At 37.8% G+C, this 25,104-nt stretch overlaps 2 protein-coding genes across 3 annotated transcripts in view; both read right to left on the reverse strand.

Annotated features, from left to right (window-relative positions):
- Mlh1 (DNA mismatch repair ATPase Mlh1) overlaps positions 1–25,104 on the reverse strand; it is a 211,656-nt gene that overhangs the window by 132,894 nt on the left and 53,658 nt on the right. The gene's annotated exons all lie outside the window — the stretch shown is intronic.
- Positions 4,363–15,354, reverse strand: LOC149927226 (glycine receptor subunit alpha-4-like). The gene is made up of 5 exons (XM_090157833.1): positions 14,966–15,354; positions 14,824–14,906; positions 14,595–14,765; positions 12,939–13,258; positions 4,363–4,467 (listed from the first exon to the last, which is right to left on the reverse strand). Exons 1-5 carry the CDS (start codon positions 15,352–15,354, stop codon positions 4,363–4,365), a joined length of 1,068 nt encoding a protein of 355 aa, XP_090013959.1.

Below are 25,104 nucleotides of genomic sequence, written 5' to 3' on the forward strand. Positions count from 1 at the left end.
GCCATAAAAATGAAACAGGTTTGACACAGATTCCATTGGTCGGGAATTTCCTGCTAAAACGCGTATCAAAGTTTTAAATTTAACACGCGATTTTTTTAGTAACAATGTCAAATGTTAAAATTGCATTGCATAAGAGTATGTACAATCAGCGGGAGCCTGCGAAGGTTTCAAGCGAATGACATTAGCGGGTTCGGGGAGATAAATACTTCTCTAGTAAGATAAATATTATTCACTACTGATATAACACGGATTCATATTATGTAACCCGAATTTATGTGTATGTAGTGCTCGGAATTGTTAATTCATTATCCACAAATTTTCCGATTTATTTAAAAGACGTTTGTAAAAAGAATATCATTTTAACTTATTTAATTATATTTTACGCAACCAAGCATTTATTTGAATAAAAGTGGTATTTATTTAAATAATTGTTTGTTTTATTTAAATAATAGGCTTATTCACTTTCGATTATTTAAACATTTTACAATTTTTATTCAACTATTGGTTATTTAAATAAATATTATTTGAATATCGCCGAGCTTATTTTATTCATGGATAAAAATTAATCGAATGCCGAGCACTATGTGTATGTAACCCGAATTGATAGGTATGTTTGTTACCCGAATTTATGATAATGTAAGCCGTATTTAAATGTATGTAACCCGGATTTATGAGAATGTAACACGAATTTATGAGAATGTAAGCCAAATTTATATGTATGTAACCCGGATTTATGAGAATGTAACACGAATTTATGAGAATGTAAGCCAAATTTATGAGAATGTAAGCCAAATTTATATATATGTAACCCGGATTTATGAGAATGTAACACGAATTTATGAGAATGTAAGCCAAATTTATATGTATGTAACACGGATTTATGAGAATGTAACACGAATTTATGATAATGTAAGCCAAATTTATATGTATGTAACCCGGATTTATGAAAATGTAAACCGAATTCATATGTTTGTAACCCGAATTCATATGTATATTGTAACCCGAATTCATATGTATATTGTAACCCGAATTCATATGTATATTGTAACCCGAATTCATATGCATATTGTAACCCGAGTTTATATGTATATTGTAACCAGAATTCATATGTATACTTTAACCCGAATGCATATGTATATTGTAACCCAAATTCATATGTATATTGTAGCCCGAATTCATGTGTATATTTGTAACCCGAATTCATATGTATAATGTAACCCAAATTCATATGTATATTGTAGCCCGAATTCATGTGTATATTTGTAACCCGAATTCATATGTATAATGTAACCCGAATTGTTATGTACGTTTATAAGTAGGGATTGCAATCCAGCAGGGTTTTCAATCCAGCTGGATTTTTGCTGGACCGACATCTATCCAGCTGGATCCAACGCGGATCCAGCAATTTTTATATTTTTCAAAAAAACTACAATTTTATCAAAAATGACCAACAAGTTGGAAAGCCAAAATATACCTCTCCTCGGAAGTTTTGCATGGAGAACGAACAGGCGTTTTTTTGAAAGGCGATGCTAGCGTCACATGGCTGTCGTACTGTACTAAATAGCGTGACCAAATTAAACTTATCCTGTTATTCCTCCATGGTATGTCTATGATATTATTTATATTCAATTAGTAGACGTGGCAGTCATTGGCTCAGCGTAAAGGAAGACGGATTTTCCCAAAGTTGTTTGTATAAATATCGTTGCAACATAATTTACCGTAACCCTAAGCACTCGGCCCGTCCCAAAAGACAAAAAATAGGAGTTGCAGAGAAGAAGCCCCATATACATACAGAACACACACAACATTCACCCATGTCTGAACACAAACACACAGTACACAAAACCTTAAAAAAACACTAATTTGAATACAAACGTTCGAAAGTTGATTTACACTAACTAGTAAATCAAAACCGTCGCTACGGTGGGCGTTAATGTTAAAAAATATATCAGATGTAACGAGGAGTTTAGCCGTTACACCAGCTTAGCCCTGGTGAACCATTTCCATAGTTCATGAAACTACCAACGCGGTGAATACACTTTGCCAACAGACACACCAAACAATTTTAAAACCCCTCGTGAGAGCTCTGTTATGGAAAATTCTTATTAGAAGTAGGAGTTATAAAATATTAGTCTTGAAGTATTTTAAAGGATTAAATCAATCACGTTTGTATAATTTGTATCTATCTACACCAAATAGTTAAGGAGATTCTTGTTCACATCTTGGAAGAATAAGGCAGACGATTACAAATAAACCAGACTGTAAATACTGGCAACAGCTACATTTTATTAATTATTAAACCACATACATTAATACAAGAGGCTTTTTTTTCACTTTTCGGGAAGTACAATCTTAAGAAACAAATGGTACTGATGGCCTTGCCTCATGCAGGGCCCTGGCGCACCTATCAAAGCGGGAACGTTCACTTTTGTGCCATTCGCGTCACGCGAATCGTGATTCACGTGCCAATTATTTAAAAGTTAATTACTTGCGAATCCGCATCGCTGGATCCAGCTGGATTGCTGGATGAGGGATCCAGCAATTGCAATCCCTATTTATAAGTATACAGGGTATTCCAAATTGCTCGATCCGGCCATTTTTCTCAAAAACCCTTTACTATAGAAAACTGAAATTTTCCGGAATTACGTTTTACGAAGAGAAGACGTTATTTTGTTAATTTCAGAAAATCGTAAAACTTTTCACGTTCTTAAATTGGTGTTTTTTTACCGATAGGTGTTAGTGGTAACGTTTCAATGAGAAACTTGTAGAGCATACTTGGAAACCTACTAGTAACGTTGGTTTGGTGAGAATGGGAAGATATGAGGTCTTGATACAAAAACAAGTTCGTAGTAAGTGGCAATAGCTATTATGGCAGAAAACGATAAGCATATTGGTCTATTCCTAAAAATGATTGTTTGAAAAAATTAAATTGAGGAAAACAATGTTGTTTATTTAAAATAAATAATTATTACAAATTATGTTTAAAATTAAAAACAAATCACGAAAATTTTGTAATTATTACGCTGTCGGCTGCACGATGAATCATGTTACGAAATGTTCTTTGGATCATGTCGGAAGTTAGTAGGCGGCACACGCTGCCTCAATTCGCCTTCGTAATTCTTCATTGCTTGCCACAGGTGCTTTATATACGTGCACCTTTATCAAGTCCCAATGGAAAAAGTCAAGTGGTGTTAGGTCCATTTCGATGTAGATGAGCTGGTGCATCATCGTGCTGGAACAATAGGCGTTTAGATAATTCACAACATTTCGATGTTGATGAGCTGGTGCATCATCGTGCTGGAACCATAGGCGTTTAGATAATTCACAACATTTCGATGTTGATGAGCTGGTGCATTATCGTGCTGGAACCATAGGCGTTTAGATAATTCATAACATTTCGATGTTGATGAGCTGGTGCATCATCGTGCTGGAACAATAGGCTTTTAGATAATTCACAACATTTCGATGTTGATGAGCTGGTGCATCATCGTGCTGGAACCATAGGCGTTTAGATAATTCACAACATTTCGATGTTGATGAGCTGGTGCATCATCGTGCTGGAACAGTAGGCTTTTAGATAATTCACAACATTTCGATGTTGATGAGCTGGTGCATCATCATGCTGGAACAATAGGCTTTTAGATAATTCACAACATTTCGATGTTGATGAGCTGGTGCATCATCGTGCTGGAACCATAGGCGTTTAGATAATTCACAACATTTCGATGTTGATGAGCTGGTGCATCATCGTGCTGGAACCATAGGCGTTTAGATAATTCACTACATTTCTATGTTGATGAGCTGGTGCATCATCGTGCTGGAACAATAGGCTTTTAGATAATTCACAACATTTCGATGTTGATGAGCTGGTGCATCATCGTGCTGGAACCATAGGCGTTTAGATAATTCACAACATTTCGATGTAGATGAGCTGGTGCATCATCGTGCTGGAACCATAGGCGTTTAGATAATTAACAACATTTCGATGTAGATGTGCTGGTGCATCATCGTGCTGGAACAATAGGCGTTTAGATAATTCACAAAATTTCGATGTTGATGAGCTGGTGCATCATCGTGCTGGAACCATAGGCGTTTAGATAATTCACAACATTTCAATGTTGATGAGCTGGTGCATCATCATGCTGGAACAATAGGCTTTTAGATAATTCACAACATTTCGATGTTGATGAGCGGGTGCATCATCGTGCTGGAACAATAGGCTTTTAGATAATTCACAACATTTCGATGTTGATGAGCTGGTGCATCATCGTGCTGGAACAATAGGCGTTTAGATAATTCACAACATTTCGATGTTGATGAGCTGGTGCATCATCGTGCTGGAACAATAGGATTTTAGATAATTCACAACATTTCGATGTTGATGAGCTGGTGCATCATCGTGCTGGAACCATAGGCGTTTAGATAATTCACAACATTTCGATGTTGATGAGCTGGTGCATCATCATGCTGGAACAATAGGATTTTAGATAATTCACAACATTTCGATGTTGATGAGCTGGTGCATCATCGTGCTGGAACCATAGGCGTTTAGATAATTCACAACATTTCGATGTTGATGAGCGGGTGCATCATCGTGCTGGAACAATAGGCTTTTAGATAATTCACAACATTTCGATGTTGATGAGCTGGTGCATCATCGTGCTGGAACAATAGGCGTTTAGATAATTCACAACATTTCGATTTTGATGAGCTGGTGCATCATCGTGCTGGAACAATAGGATTTTAGATAATTCACAACATTTCGATGTTGATGAGCTGGTGCATCATCGTGCTGGAACCATAGGCGTTTAGATAATTCACAACATTTCGATGTTGATGAGCTGGTGCATCATCGTGCTGGAACAATAGGATTTTAGATAATTCACAACATTTCGATGTTGATGAGCTGGTGCATCATCGTGCTGGAACCATAGGCGTTTAGATAATTCACAACATTTCGATGTTGATGAGCTGGTGCATCATCGTGCTGGAACCATAGGCGTTTAGATAATTCACAACATTTCGATGTTGATGAGCTGGTGCATCATCGTGCTGGAACAATAGGATTTTAGATAATTCACAACATTTCGATGTTGATGAGCTGGTGCATCATCGTGCTGGAACCACAGGCGTTTAGATAATTCACAACATTTCGATGTTGATGAGCTGGTGCATCATCGTGCTGGAACCATAGGCGTTTAGATAATTCACTACATTTCTATGTTGATGAGCTGGTGCATCATCGTGCTGGAACCATAGGCGTTTAGATAATTCACTACATTTCTATGTTGATGAGCTGTTGCATCATCGTGCTGGAACAATAGGCTTTTAGATAATTCACAACATTTCGATGTAGATTAGCTGGTACATCATCGTGCTGGAAACATAGATGTTTAGATAATTCACAACATTTCGATGTAGATTAGCTGGTACATCATCGTGCTGGAAACATAGGGGTTTAGATCGTGAGGTTTGATCTGCTGTTTGAATAGGATACCGCTTTCTAAATAGTTGGCTTACTAAATTAGTGTTATGATTATTTTGACCATAGAATAAGGCATACTAGATTTGCATTAACAAATTCAAGAATGAGTGAACGTATGGAAACTATCGCTTTAAATACTACATTAAAATAATGACCTTTGTCCGTAATAAAAAGTAATGTAAAATCGGCTTTAAAATCAAGGTCTATAACGTTGAAAAGTGTGTTCCTTATTTGCCAAAATTATTTGTTTTTATTTTAAAGCTTAGAAATAAACCACGTTGTTTTCCTCAATTTAATTTTTTCAAACAGTAATTCTTAAGGACAGACCATTATGCTTACAGTTGTCTGACAAAATAGCTATTGTATCCTACTATTAATTGTTTTTTTTTTCAAGACCTCATATCTTAGTGAAAAATTAGCATATTCCGGCCGAACCAACGTTACTAGTAAGTTTTCGAGTATGCTCTACAATTTTTTAATTGAAACGTTTTCAACTAGCACCTATCGATTAAAAAAATGTAAACCGTTTTTTCTGAAATTTACAAAATAACGCCTTCCCTGAAAATGTCAGTTTTCTAGAGCAAATTGTTTTGAGAAAAATGACCATATCGCGAAATTTGTAATACATTATGTCCAAAATCAGGTATCTCAAAAATGTACATTTGAACAAAACCATTTTTGACAAAGAGCTCATGGTCTCATAGAAAGGGCATATACACCAAATTATCTTATATTTCAGAATGAGGTATTCTATGACGGTTTAGACACGTCAGTTATAATATTCCCCATAAAAATTGTAATAAAAAGTACGCTAACAAAAATGCGAATTTATCGGGGCGTTAGAATCTAAAAGAAAAACCTCAAATATAGTAAAACGCAAACACGTCAGATTTTGGAAAAGGATCTCCCCGTTTCTTTAAGCAAACATCAAACAACCCTGGCTTTTAACCCCTTCCCCGAGCTGGCAGGGTGAATTGTTGACTCTTTAGATCGAAGCTGCCCCGAAAAAAGAATTTATTCTTAACTCGACGTTTTTGTTCATTTTACGCTCAGAGACTTGGACCAAAATTCGATATCTTTCGGAAATGGACTTTGTCAAAATGCATTTTTTCCCTCTAAATCGTGGTAAAGTGGCTTTCGATACAAACAGTCGTTCGAGGGTAAAAACCCAAGGCTATTGACCAATGGGAAATTAGATACGGAAATTGGCTATGACCAGAAGTATATAATATACTCTTACAGAGTCCTGAAGTATGTAATGTATTACTTAGAGATCAGAAGCATGTAATTATCTCAAACAGATTAGAAGTATGTATCTCTTAGATATAAGATGTATGTATTAAGTCTCTTAGATATCAGAGGTATGCAATTATCTCAAACAGATCATAGGTATGTAATTATATCAAACCGATCAGATGTAATTATCTCAAACAGATCAGATGTAATTAATAAAAAAAATGTATTTATCTCAAACAGATCAGATGTAATTATCTCAAACAGATCAGATATAATTATCTCAAACCGATCAGTTGTAATTATCTCAAACAGATCAGATGTATTTATCTCAAACAGATCAGATGTAATTACCTCAAACAGATCAGATGTAATTATCTCAAACAGATCAGATGTAATTATCTCAAACAGATCAGTTGTAATTATCTCAAACAGATCAGATGTATTTATCTCAAACAGATCAGATGTAATTATCTCAAACAGATCAGATGTAATTATCTTAAACAGATCAGATGTAATTATCTCAAACAGATTAGAAGTATGTATCTGTTACGCATAAGATGTATGTAATGAATATTTTAGACATAAGATGCATGTAATGAATATCTTTGATATCAGAAGTATGCAATTATCTCGAAAAGATCAGAAGTATGCAATTATCTCAAACAAATCAGAAGTATGCAATTAACTCAAACAGATCAGATGTAATTATCTCAAACAGATCAGATGTATGTAATTATCTCAAACATATCAGATGTATTTATCTCAAACTGATCAGAAGTATGTAATTATCTCAAACCGATCAGATGTATGTAATTATCTCAAACCGATCAGATGTATTTATCTCAAACAGATCAGATGTATTTATATCAAACATATCAGATGAATTTATATCAAACAGATCAGATGTGTTTATCTCAAACAGATCAGATGTATTTATATCAAACATATCAGATGAATTTATATCAAACAGATCAGATGTATTTATCTCAAACTGATCAGATGTAATTATCTCAAACATATCAGATGTATTTATCTCAAACTGATCAGAAGTATGCAATTAACTCAAACTGATCAGAGGTATGCAATTATCTCAAACAGATCAGAAGTATGCAATTAACTCAAACAGATCAGAAGCATGCAATTAACTCAAACAGATCAGAAGTATGCAATTAACTCAAACAGATAAGAAGTATGCAATTAACTCAAACAGATCAGAAGTATGCAATTAACTCAAACATATAAGATGTATTTTTACAGATCAGATGTATTTATCTCAAACTGATCAGAAGAATGTATTTATCTCAAACTGATCAGAAGAATGTATTTATCTCAAACTGATCAGAAGAATGTGTTTATCTCAAAGAGATCAGATGTATTTACCTCAAACCAATCATATGTATTGATCTCAAACCAATCATATGTATTGATCTCAAACCAATCATATGTATTGATCTCAAACCAATCATATGTATTGATCTCAAACAGATCAGACGTATATAATTATCTCAAAACAGAACAGAGGTATGTAATTATCTCAAATAGATCAGATGTAATTATCTCAAACAGATCATAAGTATGTCATGTATCTCAAACATATTATAATTATGTCATGTATCTCAAACAGATCATAAGTATGTCATGTATCTCAAACATATCATAAGTATGTCATGTATCTTTTAGAGATCATAAATATGTAATGTATCTTTTAGAGATCATAAGTATATCATGTATTTCTTCGAGATCAGAGGTACGTAATGTATGTCTTGGAGATCAGAAGTTTGAAATACATGTAGTCGTTCCCATTGAAAAATACCTCAAACCGGCGAAGGTACATGTTCTATTTATGATATCACAGATGGAAACTTATCTAGTAAGGGATATCTTATATACTTCTGGTTTATCCAATTTATTTTTTCTGCTCTTTACCGCTTAAAAAAGCACCGTAAATCACTTAAGGAAGTAATCCAAGATCAATTTACTTTCTAGCAACCAGGAGAAATCAAAAAGTAGAAAAATAATAGAAAAAACTATTGCTCCCTGTAGGAAGCTCGACTCATTTTTTTTTGGGCCAGAAAATCGGGTGTTTCTTACCACGCGTTCAATTGCAAAGACGTGCCAGACGAAGCCCACTTGGACCGATCGAACGAACGTCTACACCTTATATAAAGAAATTGGCTGTATTGGCTCTCTTCTCCAATTTTTAAAATTAGCCATTCTTGTAGAGTATTCTTTGCGTTCAGAAGGGGGGAATTAGGGAGGTTGGCGGGGGTAGAAAATAAAAAGGGGATGGAGGTATCGAGACAATGATATCAAGCCCATCTCTGGCTCATTTATAGTTCACTTCCGATGCGAGGCACGGAGCGCCTTCCGCGAACGGACGGTGGAAAACTAAAGCTTATGATTACTTCAAACACAGACTCCCGCCGTTCTTTCCTATCTGAATTCCAAACCGAGGTTTAAAGGCGGGTTTAATAATAACGTGCAAACTGTACCCCTTTGACAGGATAAGAGCGGGGTTCGGGGTCGACACTCGAAAGGAATTGTATAATAACGTAGAAACGGAAATATCCGGCGAGAGGTCGGATATTGTCGGGATTAAAGGAATTAAATAGGCGGCGCCACTTTCGACGCGGGGGGGGGGGGAGGGGGGAGCTTCCGTGAAGGGACAAATAATACAACGGAATCAGCAGTAAACCAAGCGATGAGTTCGAGAAGTAACCTTGGGGTTAATTTCGCACTCCGCAGCCACCCTTCTTCTCGTCCTCATCGCTATTGTGTCCCTCAATCCCAGGGACTTGATCCCGATAAGCCAGTCGCCAGACTTTATTGGATGAAAGTGAGAAACATTGAAGATACTTTCCGGCCGTAAATAGTTTCCAGAGTCACGTGGCTCACATTGAGTTGACAATTTTCGTATTTTCTTTCAATAGAGAGTTTCAGCAACCCCCTTCTAGGCGTAGACGCGAACGTCTACGCCATATCCGAGAAATTTATCGTTAAGTAACGCCATAAATGTATAATATTGTTCGATAAGTTTGTCAATTTGAGGAATATTTTACTGAGAGCTGGTAACGGAGTGACGTCATCACAAGAAGAAAATCTCCCCCTAGCGAGGCGCTGTCAAAGGCAACGTGTGACGCGTTTGCAAGCGGACGCAAAACTGCGACGAAGCCCGTAATGCAGTCTGTCTTGTGAATAGCTCCCAGTAAAACTTTTGTATATAAGTGAGTGTATAGGGAGCTGTTGGCTCGCGTGGCATACAGGGCTTGCCACCACCCTCCTACGCATTGTAACCCGGCCACCTGGATTAATGGCTTCAAAAGTCGCTTGATGACTTAGGCCTGAGGTGGTGCCGAGGGTATTTGCCAAGCTGATTATTAAGTTACTTCCTGTATATAAAGAAAACGAAGTGTCAGACTTATGGTGACGCTCATCAAAAACATCGAGGAATCATCGATGCCAACATTTTGTAACTGTACGATTTTTCACGTTTCCGATTTGACGTCATGATGGGCATCCGATTTTTCACAAAACTTTTTCAAAATTTTTAGCCAAGGTTTAAGAAAATCTTAATTTTTAATGTAATTTTAAATAGTTAATAGTTTTATTTGTGAAAATGGCCAAAATATACAACTTTAAACAATAGATATAGGTTAAATAATATTTCGATTTTAACATAATGTAATATAAATATTCGGATTAAAAAAGTACTTACAAATTAGTGTTATATATCTTCAAACTCTGTCCTACGAAGCTTCGATGTAGTCATTATCGACCGCAGCGTACGTGATTTAATCACCATGGCCTAGGCTATATATACAAGGCCTGAGCAGTAGATTCGTCTTACAAGCGCACCTAGCGTGAATCGGCGATGAATTCGCAGGACCAGTAAATATTTTATTTTTCGAGCATGAACGGGCCTTTATTAATTACGTAGGTAGTGATGCCTTTCTGTGAGTTATAATTATAAACTTGTGTTCTTAATATCCTACTACTAAGCTTTAAGTGATAGGTTAGGACTAAAGTAAAGTTGGTAAACAAGACCTAATTCCAAAAATACCCCATTTAGGTAGCAACGAGTCAAAGGCGTGCTTCGAAGACGCATTAAGAAGGATGTATGCTCTCGTCTTGGGTATATAGAGAAGCCCTGACCAATTTCAATTTGCTTTACGACGCTAGGCAATTTAATAAAGGTTAGGCAATATCCTAGGCCATAAAACTTTTAGTAACGCGTCCAAAAGCCCTACGGCAAAGTACGAAAACAGAATCGTGGTAAGCCTGTTGTATAAAACAAAAATAATATAGAAACGACTAACAAGGGGAGTACCCGAGGTGTTTATCGCGGATTTTGTTCAAAGTCGGGCGTAAAAGTTTAAAGGTTTTTATTTAAGCCGTCAAGATGGGTTCAATTCTATTGGACCGAATCCCATTGAACCGAAAAGTATTTTGGTTTATAGCCCAACATGGCGGGATTCAGTTGAATGGGAAATTTAAATGTGGTTCGTTTTCACTTCGGGTAGGTTAGTTCAGGTTGGGTTAGGTTAGGTTAGGTTAGTTCAGGTTGGGTTAGGTTAGGTTAGGTTAGGTTGGGTTGGGTTAGGTTAGGCTAGGTTAGTTCAGCTTGGGTTGGGTTGGGTTAGGTTAGGTTAGGTTAGGTTGGGTTGGGTTAGGTTAGGTTAGCTTAGGTAGGCAACTATTTCACGTCGGGTCTTATCAAGGTTATTTTCCAAAAGTAAACCCGGAAAATATCAAATTTCAAGGGAAAAAGGTCTAAAAATACACGTCGGTAAGAAATAATAAATATTTAAGACATAGTTGAGTCCAAATTAGATATACTATCGTCACGTAACCTACGATATATAAATATGTATCACTAACGGTATATTGAATGAAAACAGCGCAAAACGCGGTTTTCGGTCGATTGGAATTCGGTTGAATGGTACATTCGGACGAATGGGATTTCGGTCCAATGGTCTATAATCGTCAAGATGACACCCTTTTGAAACAGGGCGGCTCTACAAAAAGTGAGCACAGCTATCAAAATACAATAATATATCCAATATATCCAAAGGATGGGACAAACTGGACAGACTAGTAAGATAATAAACTAGTAATAAAATAAAGTAACCTAGCATATAATACAAAAAACGTCGGGTAGTCAATATATCCCAAACAACGTTCAGTGTTTCAGTGTTAAATTGTCAAATTGTTAAATTATTAAATGTAATGTAGACCTATATGAGGTATCAAATTTCACAAAAGGAGACGTTACACTAGCCATTCTATTTGCCATGGCAACCAAAAATGTTTTTGACCACTTAAAACCAAATTAAGATTTTTTCCTTATTTTTTCCAAAACGTGTTACAATTTTACCACAAAAATGTTCCAATTTACCCAAACTTGATGAAATTTACCTAAATGTGGTCCAAATTTATCATTTCGTTATTTTAAATCCCATGCTTTTTTTAAATGGAGATTTTTTTGTTTTAGGTGGTCAAAAACATTTTCGGTTTTCATGGCAAATCGAATGGGTAGTGCAACGTCTTTTATTGGGAAATTTCATATCTCATATAGGTCTACATTGCGCTTGACTTTGAAAAAAATTGGTATTAAACACCTCGGGTACTCTCCTTGTAAGAACCAGACCCCTTCGCCCTGGAGAAGAAAAATTGATCTAAGAACACCAATGAATTTGTACGGCTAGCGAAACACATTTTTATTCAAAGAATAATGGGAACGAAATAAAAACAATGAAATGGAATGGCCGTGAATTATCTGGTCAACTTGAAGTAGGTCCAGTAGACGAGGGAAAAGAGAAGCATGACGGAAGGGAACAGGATACGGGATATTTGGTCCAAGCTCTTCTCCGGTCGTTTCATTCCGACAACGCGTGTCGTCGCGGACGAGTGAACGGCGCTTAGTGGCCGGTATATTTGGCTCTGGTCCAGTTTGACCGTCGCCTTGTGAGAAATCGCCTCTCCGCCAGACTCTTCCGTTTTGAAAGAATGGTTTTTGCTCGACCAGCACTCCGAGGAGGTCAATAACTTTCGCCGGTTGCAAGAGACGCAACTCGTTTCCGGAACGACCTTTAGGAAAATATTTATGGAGGAAATCGACGTTGTAATAAATCCTAACGAGGATAAAGCGAACAAAGTGAAACGTGAAATGCCAAAGTTATCGCGGTTAAAGTGTCCAAATACTCGCAAAAATTAAAACCTGATTGACGTTTTTCGTATAGGCGAATCCGTACTCGACCAGGCTAGCGAAGACCATGGATACGCAAAAGAATAACCAGATGTCCAAGGCGGTCACGTAGTCCAAACGAGGCAGAGTCGCCCTCGATTGCAAAGTCTGGGTCGTGGCGGTGAGGAGAGCGGTCGCTCCCAGCGTAACTCTGGCAGGGACAGCGTTGGCGTTCAACCAGAAGGCCAACCAGGATAACATGACGATCAGAGTCGTTGGGATGTAGACGTTGATGAGACTGCCCGTTAAGCGGCGTTGGAGAGTAAAGTTCGTCCATAGAATCGTGTAATTACCTACAAGGCAGTTAGAGTTAAGATAGGTGGGAATAGAGGTGATTGTGAGGTGCTGATCACTTAGAGGTTGTCTACCGATTACGTAATCAGGGAGTAAGAATACGATAAGTACGTCGATATTTCACGGACTACACGACGATTGCCAAAATTAAGTCAAGATTACGCGTAGTACGTTGAGATTACGACAAGATTAAGTATACACATCACGAAGAGAGTACGCGGAGTACACAACGGTTACGGAGGGAGATTACGTGGAGTACGCTCAATATTACGTCACGATTACGACAAAATTAAGTGTAGTACTCCGATATTAAGTCGAGTACCCTGATATTACGTGGAGTACGCTCAATATTACGTCACGATTACGACAAGATTGCGTGGAGTACGTCGATATTACCTCGAGTACCCTGATATTACGTTGAGTACGTTCAATATTACGTCACGATTACGACAAGATTGCGTGGAGTACGTCGATATTACCTCGAGTACCCTGATATTACGTTGAGTACGTTCAATATTACGTCACGATTACGACAAGATTGCGTGGAGTACGTCGATATTACCTCGAGTACCCTGATATTACGTTGAGTACGTTCAATATTACGTCACGATTACGACAAGATTACGTGGAGTACGCCAATATTACCTCGAGTGTCCTGTTATTACGTGGATTACGCTCAATATTACCGCACGATTACCTCGAGTGTTCTGTAATTACGTGGAGTACGCTCAATATTACGTCACGATTACGACAAGATTGCGTGGAGTACGTCGATATTACCTCGAGTACCCTGATATTACGTTGAGTACGTTCAATATTACGTCACGATTACGACAAGATTACGTGGAGTACGCCAATATTACCTCGAGTGTCCTGTTATTACGTGGATTACGCTCAATATTACCGCACGATTACCTCGAGTGTTCTGTAATTACGTGGAGTACGCTCAATATTACGTCACGATTACGACAAGATTCCGTGGAGTACGTCGATATTACCTCGAGTACCCTGATATTACGTTGAGTACGCTCAATATTACGTCACGATTACGACAAGATTACGTGGAGTACGCCAATATTACCTCGAGTATCCTGTAATTACGTGGAGTACGCTCAATATTACGTCATGGTTACTACAAGATTACGTGGAGTACGCCGATATTACGTCGAGTACCCTTAGATTACGTGGAGTACGCTCAATATTACGTCACGATTACGACAAGATAACGTAAAATTACGAGGAGTACGCAGACTACTCTGCGATTTCGTAATCATTACGGAAAGTGGGCACATTGCTTACGAAAAATAATCAGCTCCTCGGGTGATTGTATACTACCGGTTGGCCACTTGTTGACCGTTTTATGAGTGGTTATCGGTGGTAACAAAGCAAACTCCAAGAGACTGAACTCTTCCTCACGCCGGATATTCTTGATGGTGTAATGAAGTTTCAGTTCCGGTAGCGTGTCTTCCACCCAGCTAACGGTGGCCAAGTGATCCGGCGTAGTCACTGCGTTTGAGTGGAGATGGCGTTATTTAGAAACGACTCGAAAAGGAACATCGTTTACCCAATTCCATTTTGAAATGGCACTGTTGCGAGTCCATGGGGTACCGCTGAAACTCCATATGGCAACCGACGATTAAGATGTACCTTTAATCAATTATCCAGTTACCACGAATGAAAGCGTTTGAGTAAGATAGTTTGGTAACCTGGTCAGTCGTTGGACGTAGGTCCCTTGGACGACCCAGTAGCGAATGTTGGGCACGGATACGGGGAATATCTTTCCGTCCTTGCTATTGGGGAAGGTCAAATCGGGTTTCCACATGCAGCGAACTATCTTATCCGACAGCACGTCCGTCCGGTTGCTCTCGGGTAGACTCAGCGTCCCGTCGAACCACAACTCTCCGATGGTCACTTGAAGACGGTACTCCATCTGATCCTCGTTGACCTGGTCAATGTCGTGGATGAAGAGGAACATGCTGACCACGATCGGTTTCCCTATTTGACAAACGCGACAGTCGACAAATGGACTTGGACACGTATAAACAAATGATAGTTGGAGAAAGTCTAGATCTTGGATTTCGCGTCCATCCCCCATTTCTGTTTAAACGTGAAATCCACCGCGGTAAAAAGTAGTTCGCTTCTTTTTTAAGGTTCTAATAAGTTAAAATTGAATTCTACAATATATTTAAGCAGTTATAAAGCAGTTAAGCTAAAGTTTATCATATCGTAATTAAATTTAATCAAAGTACAATAATTACTTACTTGGCATGAGACTAAAACTTGGATATCGACCCCGCATGCCTCGTTTGCAAATATTCGACAGAGCTCTATTAAATACCCATTTGAAATCTTTGTAAATCTCAGCCAATCGGACCTAATACACTAACAAGGAGACTACCCGAGGTGGTTATCACCGATTTTGTTGAAACTCGGGGGTTCGGTAGACCTTATGGTAGTATGAAAATTGCCAAAGGGAAAAGTTGCAATGAGCTTTAGTTTTTCCATGGCAACCGAAAATGTTTTTGACCTCTCCATTTAAAAAAGCATGGGATTTTCTCGGTTACCCAAAATTGATCTATTTTAGCCAAAATCATTGATCCATTTTACCCAAAAAGGGTCAAATTCATCTTTTTGGGTATGTTTTGAAAATTTATTTTTTCAAATTTTTTAATTAAGTGAAACTGAGAAAATCCCATGCTTTTTCAAATGGAGAGGTCAAAAACATTTTCGGTTGCCCTGGGAAAACTAAAGCCTATTGCAACTTTCCCCTTTGGCAATTTTCATACTACCATAATGTCTACCTAACCCCCGAGTTTCAACAAAATCGGTGATAACCACCTCGGGTAGTCTCCTTGTAAGTTGTAAACGACATCTTGTGGTACTGGGAGAAAACTATAGGAACCACTCCTTCCGCGTTGAGTTTGTATGTTCTCTCCCCGCTGGTTGAAGGGGTTTTCTCCCGAGCTCTTCGGTTTCCCCTTTCCATAAAAATTTGCCGAGGTTAACGGTAATTGTAGGGAGCTGTTGGCTTGAAGGGCTTGCCAGTACCCTTCTACGAAATTTAACCCGGCTACCGGTAATTGCAGGGTTGGAAAAAACCGGTTTTTGACGGGACATCTGGGAAAAACTGGTAGAAACCGGAAAAATGGAAAAAACTCTTTTCATGCTAAATTAATCATTGATATATCTATTAAGTGACTAATTTGGTCATTGCAAATATGAGAGATGAAATAAGGCCAGAAGAAGAGTGAATAGAATAAAAGAATATACTGCTTTTATTATTTATTTTTTATTGAATTTTGAAAAAAGCCTTGGAAGTACGATTTTCCACAGTTTTTAACAGGAAAACAATAGGTGGAAAAAACCGCGAAAAAATCTAGTTTTTTCCACCCGGTTTTTTCCTAGAAAAACCTTGGCTTTACAAGTCACTAGTTGAATTTTTAAATAGAATGTGTTTTTGAGCTCGTTTAAGACCACATGAAGGTGGAAACTACAATTCGCGGTCAGTCCTAGACTTTCTCCACTATTTGCTTTTGATAAAACCAAACCATGGTTGAATGGCAAATCCGTCTTAGAACAAGTCTTTTCGATCGGCGAGTTCTGGTTCCTACACGTCCAAGTCACTCTTTGAAACGAAAGTACAATACAATAAAATTGAGACTACGGCCAACTTACGTCATTGCAGTTTCCTGGGTGTACGCGACGACGAAGTAGACGTACATCGATGCCAATAAAGAGACAAACGAATTGAAACAAATGGCCATCAATTGGTCAAGCGAAGCTTCCTTAATGAAGACGTTCCTTCAGATTACCTCGACAATGTCGTTTGACCGGAGATCCCCAATGGCCGAATGGGGGGGGGGCGGCAAAGCAAATGGGGAGGAAATAGTGTGTCCGAATTCCCGAGAGAAATTAAAATCGGTTGGGTGGCCTTTTTCTAATGGAGAAATAATAAGCACCTTTCACGGCTGGCAAAACTATGGAGCTGAGAAAAACATCCCGTCAGAATGGAATAAAATTTAGACTTCTTCGATTTGTTCTTGGAGAGGGGTTCGTACGACCCGGAAAGCTTCACCTCATTTAACTCGCGAGAAAAACAGAGGAATTAGTTCAGTTTATAGATCTTTTAGTGTTTTCTTTCGTGTTCCAAATGTGGCTTTTTCATGTTGTCAGGGTGTCTATCGGAGAAAAATTCACACAGGCAGATCGATAACTAAACGCGTAAAAGCAGTCATTCAAAATCGAAAATTGGCATTGATTGCGTGAACAAACGCTAAACTAAAGCGTTTTACCCCGTTTTCGGGAATAATATGCGGCTAAATCGATCGAAACACGTCAATAGTAAACATAAAACTTGTGTAAAAACCACAATTTAGGTCGTGATTCGTGAATTGTTTACGATAGGTTTATAATAGTCAATCAGGTAATTCAGGTTTATTGATATACCTGAAGATAATCAGTTAGTCAGATCGGGTTAATCTTTTATATTATCCTTACCCAGCCATCTGCTTTCAAACTTTATCTGTTATAATTATTCTCACCATATTTAGTTTGGTGAACAGTTATCTGACTTATAAGCTTAGTGTTTATTTAATGTGGGGGAAGCAAATGAAAATAAACTAATTAAAAGTTTGATCCCATTTTTTGTCGGCTTACGACGAATTTAGTTTAGTTTTGGACTTAAGCTATCTGATCAACTGATCTGATAATATCTGAACGTAAATGCAGATTACCTGATATCTGAACTATCCAATTTGCATTTTGTATCCACATTCGATATACCCGTCACCACCTATTAGTCACTAGATGGTGATAGTGAAGCTATGAAGGCGTGAAATTTGAAAACGGCGATTAAAAATATATCCCATAAGGAAAATGCATTTAGCGGTCTGATAAATTTGGTTCATTTATTTCTGTTATTATTTTTTATTAATTTATACATTAGCAGTAAAGAGACAGGGTTGCCACATTTGTTTTACAAACAAATTCCCTGACTTTTCCAGGTTTTCCCTGACCGTCTCTTGAGTTTTTCCCTGACTTATTTTGTGCCAAGATTTTGTAATTTTTAACCTATATTTTAGTAAAAGTTTCCTATTGACAACCGAAATTAAATTCCCTGATATTTCCCTGATTTTTAGAGTAATTTTTAAAATTCCCTGAATTTTCCCTGATTTTATACCCATATTCAAATTCCCTGTCTTTTCCCTGATTTTTCAACCCATACTCAAATTTAATAAAAGTTTCCTATTGACAACCGAAATTAAATTCCCTGACATTTCCCTGATTTTTAGAGTAATTTTTAAAATTCCCTGACAATTCCCTGATTTTTATAACCATATTAACATTCCCTGTCTTTTCCCTGATTGTATACTCATATTCAAATTCCCTGTCTTTTCCCTGATTTTTATACCCATATTCAAAATCCCTGAATTTGCCCTGAATTTATACCCATATTCAAATTACCTGTCTTTTCCCTGATTTTTATAACCATATTCAAATTCCCTGACTTTTCCCTGATTTTATACCCATATTCAAATTCTCTGACTTTTCCCTGATTTTTAAACCCATATTCAAAATCCCTGAATTTGCCCTGAATTTATACCCATATTCAAATTACCTGTCTTTTCCCTGATTTTTATACCCATATTCAAATTCTCTGACTTTTCCCTGATTTTTATACCCATATTCAAATTCAGTGTCTTTTTCCTGATTTTTATACCCATATTCAAAATCCCTGTCTTTTCCCTGATTTTTATACCCATATTCAAATTCCCTGTCTTTTCCCTGATTTTTATACCCATATTCAAATTCCCCGACTTTTCCAGGAATTCCAGATTTTAGAGGTAACCGTGGCAACCCTGAGAGAGACGAATAATTCTCAAAGAAAAATATTGTATACTTTTGGTATCTTAATGACGTCTCAAACGTTCAATTGAGCGTTTACTATTATGATTGAAATAGCTCAATCCTATTTATTGGGCAAGGCGGCTGCCAGACTTCAACTACCTCCATCTACCGAAACGTAGCCGAACCGCAATTTCAGCAACTGACAGTTTCTATTTTTTGAAAATGACGCCGATAAAAATGAAAACAAATTAAAGCGCAAAGAGAAGTAGACGGAAAAGATAGATGAAAGTATGTTTTAAAGGCCATTGCAAAGGATTAAGAAAGGTATCGAAAGTGGGGCCAGGTCCTTAATAGGAACTCAAGAGTGTCATTTATCTGGCGCGTTTTTTGGTGATCCGCCTTTTCCCGCGTGCCACTCGTTGTAGCGTGTAATCAAGCTCGCCCATCGTCCATTACAATACGTCAAAACAGGCGTTGCTCGAACGCCCTCTCTTTGACACGGCCCCTAGATGGCGTGCGAGACCGACAAACAATTCATTCCACGGAAGAGAGATTTTATTTACTCCCTAGACAAATAGTGACGTCATCATAATTCACAATTTCATTCGAAATGTTTTCTTACGATGGAACGCGACACTGTACGGGGATGCTATTCAATTTTAAGTTACCCAACTCAAGAATGAATTGTACTTTGGGAGAATTACTATGTTGATACGATTTTTTGCTCATGCTCGAAGAGTAAGCTCCGCCCCCCTAAAATACAACTAATGTTTCAGGGATTTTAAAGGTTACTTTAATATAAAAGACAGTTACGTCAAGGGTTTTAAAGGGTACTTAATTTAAAAGACAGCTACGTCAAGGGTTTTAAAGGGTACTTAATTTAAAAGACAGCTACGTCAAGGGTTTTAAAGGGTACTTAATTTAAAAGACAGCTACGTCAAGGGTTTTAAAGGGTACTTAATTTAAAAGACAGCTACGGCAAGGGTTTTAAAGGGTACTTAATTTAAAAGACAGCTACGGCAAGGGTTTTAAAGGGTACTTTAATTTAAAAGACAGATACGTCATGGGTTTTAAAGAGTACTTAATTTAAAAGACAGCTACATCAAGGGTTTTAAAGGGTACTTAATTTAAAAGACAGCTACGTCAAGGGTTTTAAAGGGTACTTAATTTAAAAGACAGCTACGTCAAGGGTTTTAGAGGGTACTTAATTTAAAAGACAGTTAGGTCAAGGGTTTTAAAGGGTACTTAATTTAAAAGACAGCTATGTCAAGGGTTTTAGAGGGTACTTAATTTAAAAGACAGTTACGTCAAGGGTTTTAAAGGGTACTTTAATTTAAAAGACTGCTAAGACAAGAATATTAAAGGTTACTTTAAGTTAAAAGATAGATACTTCATATTTTTTTTAATGTTCTTTAATTTCCTAGCTATCAAAGGATATCAATAATTTTTTTATTTACTCTTTGGGAGAATGAATTTTAGTCTGAAATAATTTGTTGGCAACATGATGCTATGCTACGCAAATATTAAATTACCCGATTTTGGCCTAAAATATGTTATTGACATCATAACACTGTAAAGGGAAGCTATAAAATTTTAAATTACTCAAATTTCATTGAATTTTCGCACGAAGGTTCAATTCGCAATCGGAAATTGGGGATATTTAATCCCGCCCATCGTACGAAGTAAACATCCAATAATCTGATCCTCCAGGGACCGTCTATAGTTCTTTATTCCATTATTGGCATTTAACGTAAAAGTAAATATAGCGGAACATTTTAAGGGCGTTCATAATCGGACGGAAAACAATGGACCAAAAACTATTTATCAATCGTGACTTGCCCACTTTTCAATGGAAAGTTAAAGGCCTGTTTTCACTGGAAAGTTTAAAACTGATTTTCATTTAAGCCGCGTTCACACGTACCCACGTTTTGCGTCGTTTCGATCTCGTAGCGTTTCGAAAACAAAATTAGCTGAACACTGGGTGGAAACGTGGACTTATACTCCTTCCGCGTTGAGGTTACAAGACTGCTCTTCCCGACTGGTTCAAGGTTTTTCCCCCGAGGTCTTCGATTTCCCCTTTCCTTAAAAACCTTTGGAGGTTTTAACTGTAATAGTTAGTGTAGGTAGCTGTTGGCTCGCGTGGCATGAAGGGCTAGCCACCACCCTCCTACGCATTGTAACCCGGCCACCTAATTTAAAGGCATTAAGATATAAGCTTAGTTGATTATTATTATTACTTTTCTGGTTTACGCTAAATTAAACTATTCGTTGGATCTGGTGGAGATAATTACTGTAGACCGTGAGCTATTAGAAGAGTATTGGGACTACACTTTCTACACCACCTCAAAGCGGGGGTAAATGGCCACTGGCAGTTATTTTGGAAAAACATTTTTACCCCTACTGGAATTTTTCACCACCACAGAATCGAAAAAATGACGTCATATGGTTACTCTTCTTACACGCGAAAAGTATTCGCATTTGGTTCAAACATACGATTTCGAGAGCTTTTTCCACCAATGGGAAAGCGGGTGAAAGGTCACGCTTTTTCCTTGCCAATAGAAAAGAAGGGCAAAGGGCAATAACCTTTTTCCCGTTTTCCCATTGGTGGAAATACCTTAAATAACCCTAGAGCTTAGTGGTGCCATCTAATCGGTGTAGAGCACGGGTTTTTATTATAAATATGTATTTTTCGCCGCGCCGAAGCCGCCCATCTTTCTCGGCGCTATTATTTTGGATCGAAGTTCGCAAATGACGTGTAGTATTCTTGGTCTCAAACTTTATGTGTAAGGTATGGAACTGGTAACTTCTTTTAGAATAAAGAATGCTAGATACTAGTCCTTTTGTTAATTATTTTTCATTATTTATATTGTTCATCTAATTTTTAATGCTTATGCCGGCAAACGCCGCCTCCACTGATTAAATTACTCTGAAGCCGCCGCCGTTAAAAAATTGTCGGCGCGCCGCTGCCAAGCTCTCTAACTACTTTTAGAATAAAGAATGCTTACGTTAAATACTAGTCATTTTGTTATTTTTTTATTTTTTTATATTCTTAAACTCATTTTTATTGCTTAAGCCGGCAAACGCCGCCGCCTCTGGATAAATTACCCTAAAGCCGCCGCCGAAAAAATATATTCAGCGTGCCGCCGCCAAGCGCTCTAAAAATAGGTTACGCCGCCGCTAGTAATTTTTCATCGACTTAAAATCGGTGGCTGCTCTTAAATATTTCCTAAGATTATAGTGTGAACGCGGCTTAGGCTCGCCGCAAAAAAAAATCTCTTTTAGGCTTAATGGAATAGTTTGGCGTCGACACTCGGCGTTTTGGCTCTAGTGGAAACCGGCCATTAAGCGCGGCCAACTCTCCAATACGGCGCATGCACGATTAAAAAAAAGTAAATAATTGGGCCCTTCTGCGAATGAAACAATGCACGAAAAGAAGGAAGAAAAACCAGCAGGCTTTCTCGGAGCGGATCGAAACACACACAGAGAGAAGATTTGGCCTATTAAGGCAGCGCGGGAATGCCAATTGGGAACCATACATTTGAGAGTTTCACTGCCGCTAAAACGCCTAAAAATATGGTATTTTTAAACAGTACAACCATAAGTTTCTAATTACGTTTCACATAAGTGTGTCAGTTTTATTGAAAAATTTACTTAGTTGAATATGTTTTCGGGCATTATGGTCGAATCATTATCGAATCGCGTTTTCGGTCATTATGGTCGAATCATTATCGAATCGCGTTTTCGGTCATTATGGTCGAATCATTATCGAATCGCGTTTTCGGTAATTATGGTAGAATCATTATCGAATCGCGTTTTCGGTCATTATGGTCGAATCATTATCGAATCGCGTTTTCGGTCATTATGGTCGAATCATTATCGAATCGCGTTTTCGGTAATTATGGTAGAATCATTATCGAATCGCGTTTTCGGTCATTATGGTCGAATCATTATCGAATCGCGTTTTCGGTCATTATGGTCGAATCATTATCGAATCGCGTTTTCGGTCATTATGGTCGAATCATTATCGAATCGCGTTTTCTGGCATCATGGTCGAATCATGGTCGAATCGCGTTTTCGGGCATCATGGTCGAAGGATGGTCAAATGATGGTCGACTCATTGTCGAATCGCGTTTTCGAGCATCATGGTCGAAGGATGGTCGAATCGCGTTTTCGGGCATCATGGTCGAATTATGGTCGAATTTCGTCTTCGGGCATCATGGTCGAATTATGGTCGAATTTCGTCTTCGGGCATCATGGTCGAATCATGGTCGAATCGCGTTTTCGGGCATCATGGTCGAAGGATGGTCGAATCGCGTTTTCGGGCATCATGGTCGATTGTCAATTCTACAATAGCTACTTCGACTGACCGATACACTTATGCAAAATAGTTATAGACTTATGGCGCAACCCAAAAATCCGGGTTTTCGTTAGGCTGAAGGCAAGTATCGATTAAAGGCGTACTTTTCACACGTTCTCCGTATTCGTGGTTTCTACGACGCTTAATCTCTCTATTGAATAAAATATTCGATAAAATATAACCCAGAAAAGGGTGGTTAAAAAATACAATGTCATTTAATATTTAGGCGAGCCGGGGGACGCACGAGCGGTACGAAAACACACCTGGGTTTCATTTTTTAAAAGCTATTACACATAAGCTATGTAGTCAGATAAATGTATTTTCATTGGGACTGCGCGAATTATTTTTCGATACAGGCTGTTGGCTATTATCTCTCTTTCTTTATTTACCACCATTTTCAACAACAGTCCTACAATCGTGAAACGAACCTATAATTATTTTGCCTTATTTTTCGGTCTGGGAGTGTTACCGAGTACAGGCGGTGCTTAGGGAGAAGTCGTAATTTAGGGGTAGTGGAAGTGGTGGAACTATCGCTTAATTTACTTAAAAAAATTAAATTATTCGGAAGATTAAATTATAAATATTACAATGGATATAAAATGGAATAAAGGTCGTAAATACGACAATAAAAAATAATCATTTTATTCCCGCCCAAAAGGTCTTTGACTTCTTTTAAATATCACGAGATGACGCGAGGTAAATGAAGATAGAAAATGGATTAAAATAACGCGCGTAGAATCGGTTTCGTTTTTCAGTAGGACGCGAAATGAGCGACCGAGGCTTAGCGGACATTTGCCCCTTACCTCAGTACGAGTAGCCTTTACTCTCGTATCCCGCCTTTAACATTATAATCAGCTAGTCCAAGGCTTAAGGCTTCGAAAAGGAGAAGACCTCGCGTGAAATCGATATTCCCAGGGATCAGCGCTCCTCCTAGCCCAGCCACGGACACTAACCGTTCTCCTAAAAATATATCCGTAAAATACAGCCTAGCTTTCCTCGAAAATAGAACTCTAACGCAAAAAATATCCCGATTTATGAAAGGATTTTGCATTCTAAATATAAGATTTAGTTTTTTATTTAGCAGTTGATATCCCCGTATTATTTATCCTCGAGTGAAAGGAAAAATATATAAAAAAGATTTAGCCCATCTCTCCTCGACAACGGGAGAATCTCAATTTGGTTGTCCAGGAGAAGCAAATAATTAAAATGGGATTTTCGCGTATGTATAGAATTTGATTCTCGCGATTTGGAGGGAGCTTAAGCTTGAGAAGTGAAATAAAAAGAAGGCCCTGGAGAAGGAATGTATCGGTGAATTCCTCCGCTTCTAATTAACGATAAACGAGATTAGAGTCACCATTTTCGACAGAAAAATAACCGAACTCATTAGAGCGGTATACAGACTTTGTTTCGCGTCTGTATGTGCCGCCATTTTGTACATTTTATGAGTAGCCACACTGCTGTCGTGGTTATTTATAAATCGGTAGTATAATTGATATAGTAAAAAATTAACTAATTAATAATAAATGTTATGTTTGTTTATAAGTAGGCAGTATATAAGTTACAGTAAATACGGATTAATTTATTACGGTACTTTCTAACATACTAATAGAAACGTCGATATTTATATTTAAGTTATATAGC

This window comes from Leiobunum rupestre, chromosome 9 (assembly GCF_980474605.1).
Source record: "Leiobunum rupestre chromosome 9, qqLeiRupe1.1.hap1, whole genome shotgun sequence".
In the NCBI taxonomy this organism is placed as follows: domain Eukaryota; kingdom Metazoa; phylum Arthropoda; class Arachnida; order Opiliones; family Sclerosomatidae; genus Leiobunum; species Leiobunum rupestre.

Excerpts from the sequence above, each read along its gene's own strand:
- LOC149927226 (XM_090157833.1), bottom strand. The coding sequence starts at position 15,354 with ATGGGGGATGGACGCGAAATCCAAGATCTAGACTTTCTCCAACTATCA. Across the intron at positions 14,907-14,965 it reads TACGTCCAACGACTGACCAG|GTACATCTTAATCGTCGGTT; the intron begins GTTACCAAACTA and ends AATTGATTAAAG. Across the intron at positions 14,766-14,823 it reads CCATTTCAAAATGGAATTGG|TGACTACGCCGGATCACTTG; the intron begins GTAAACGATGTT and ends ACTCAAACGCAG.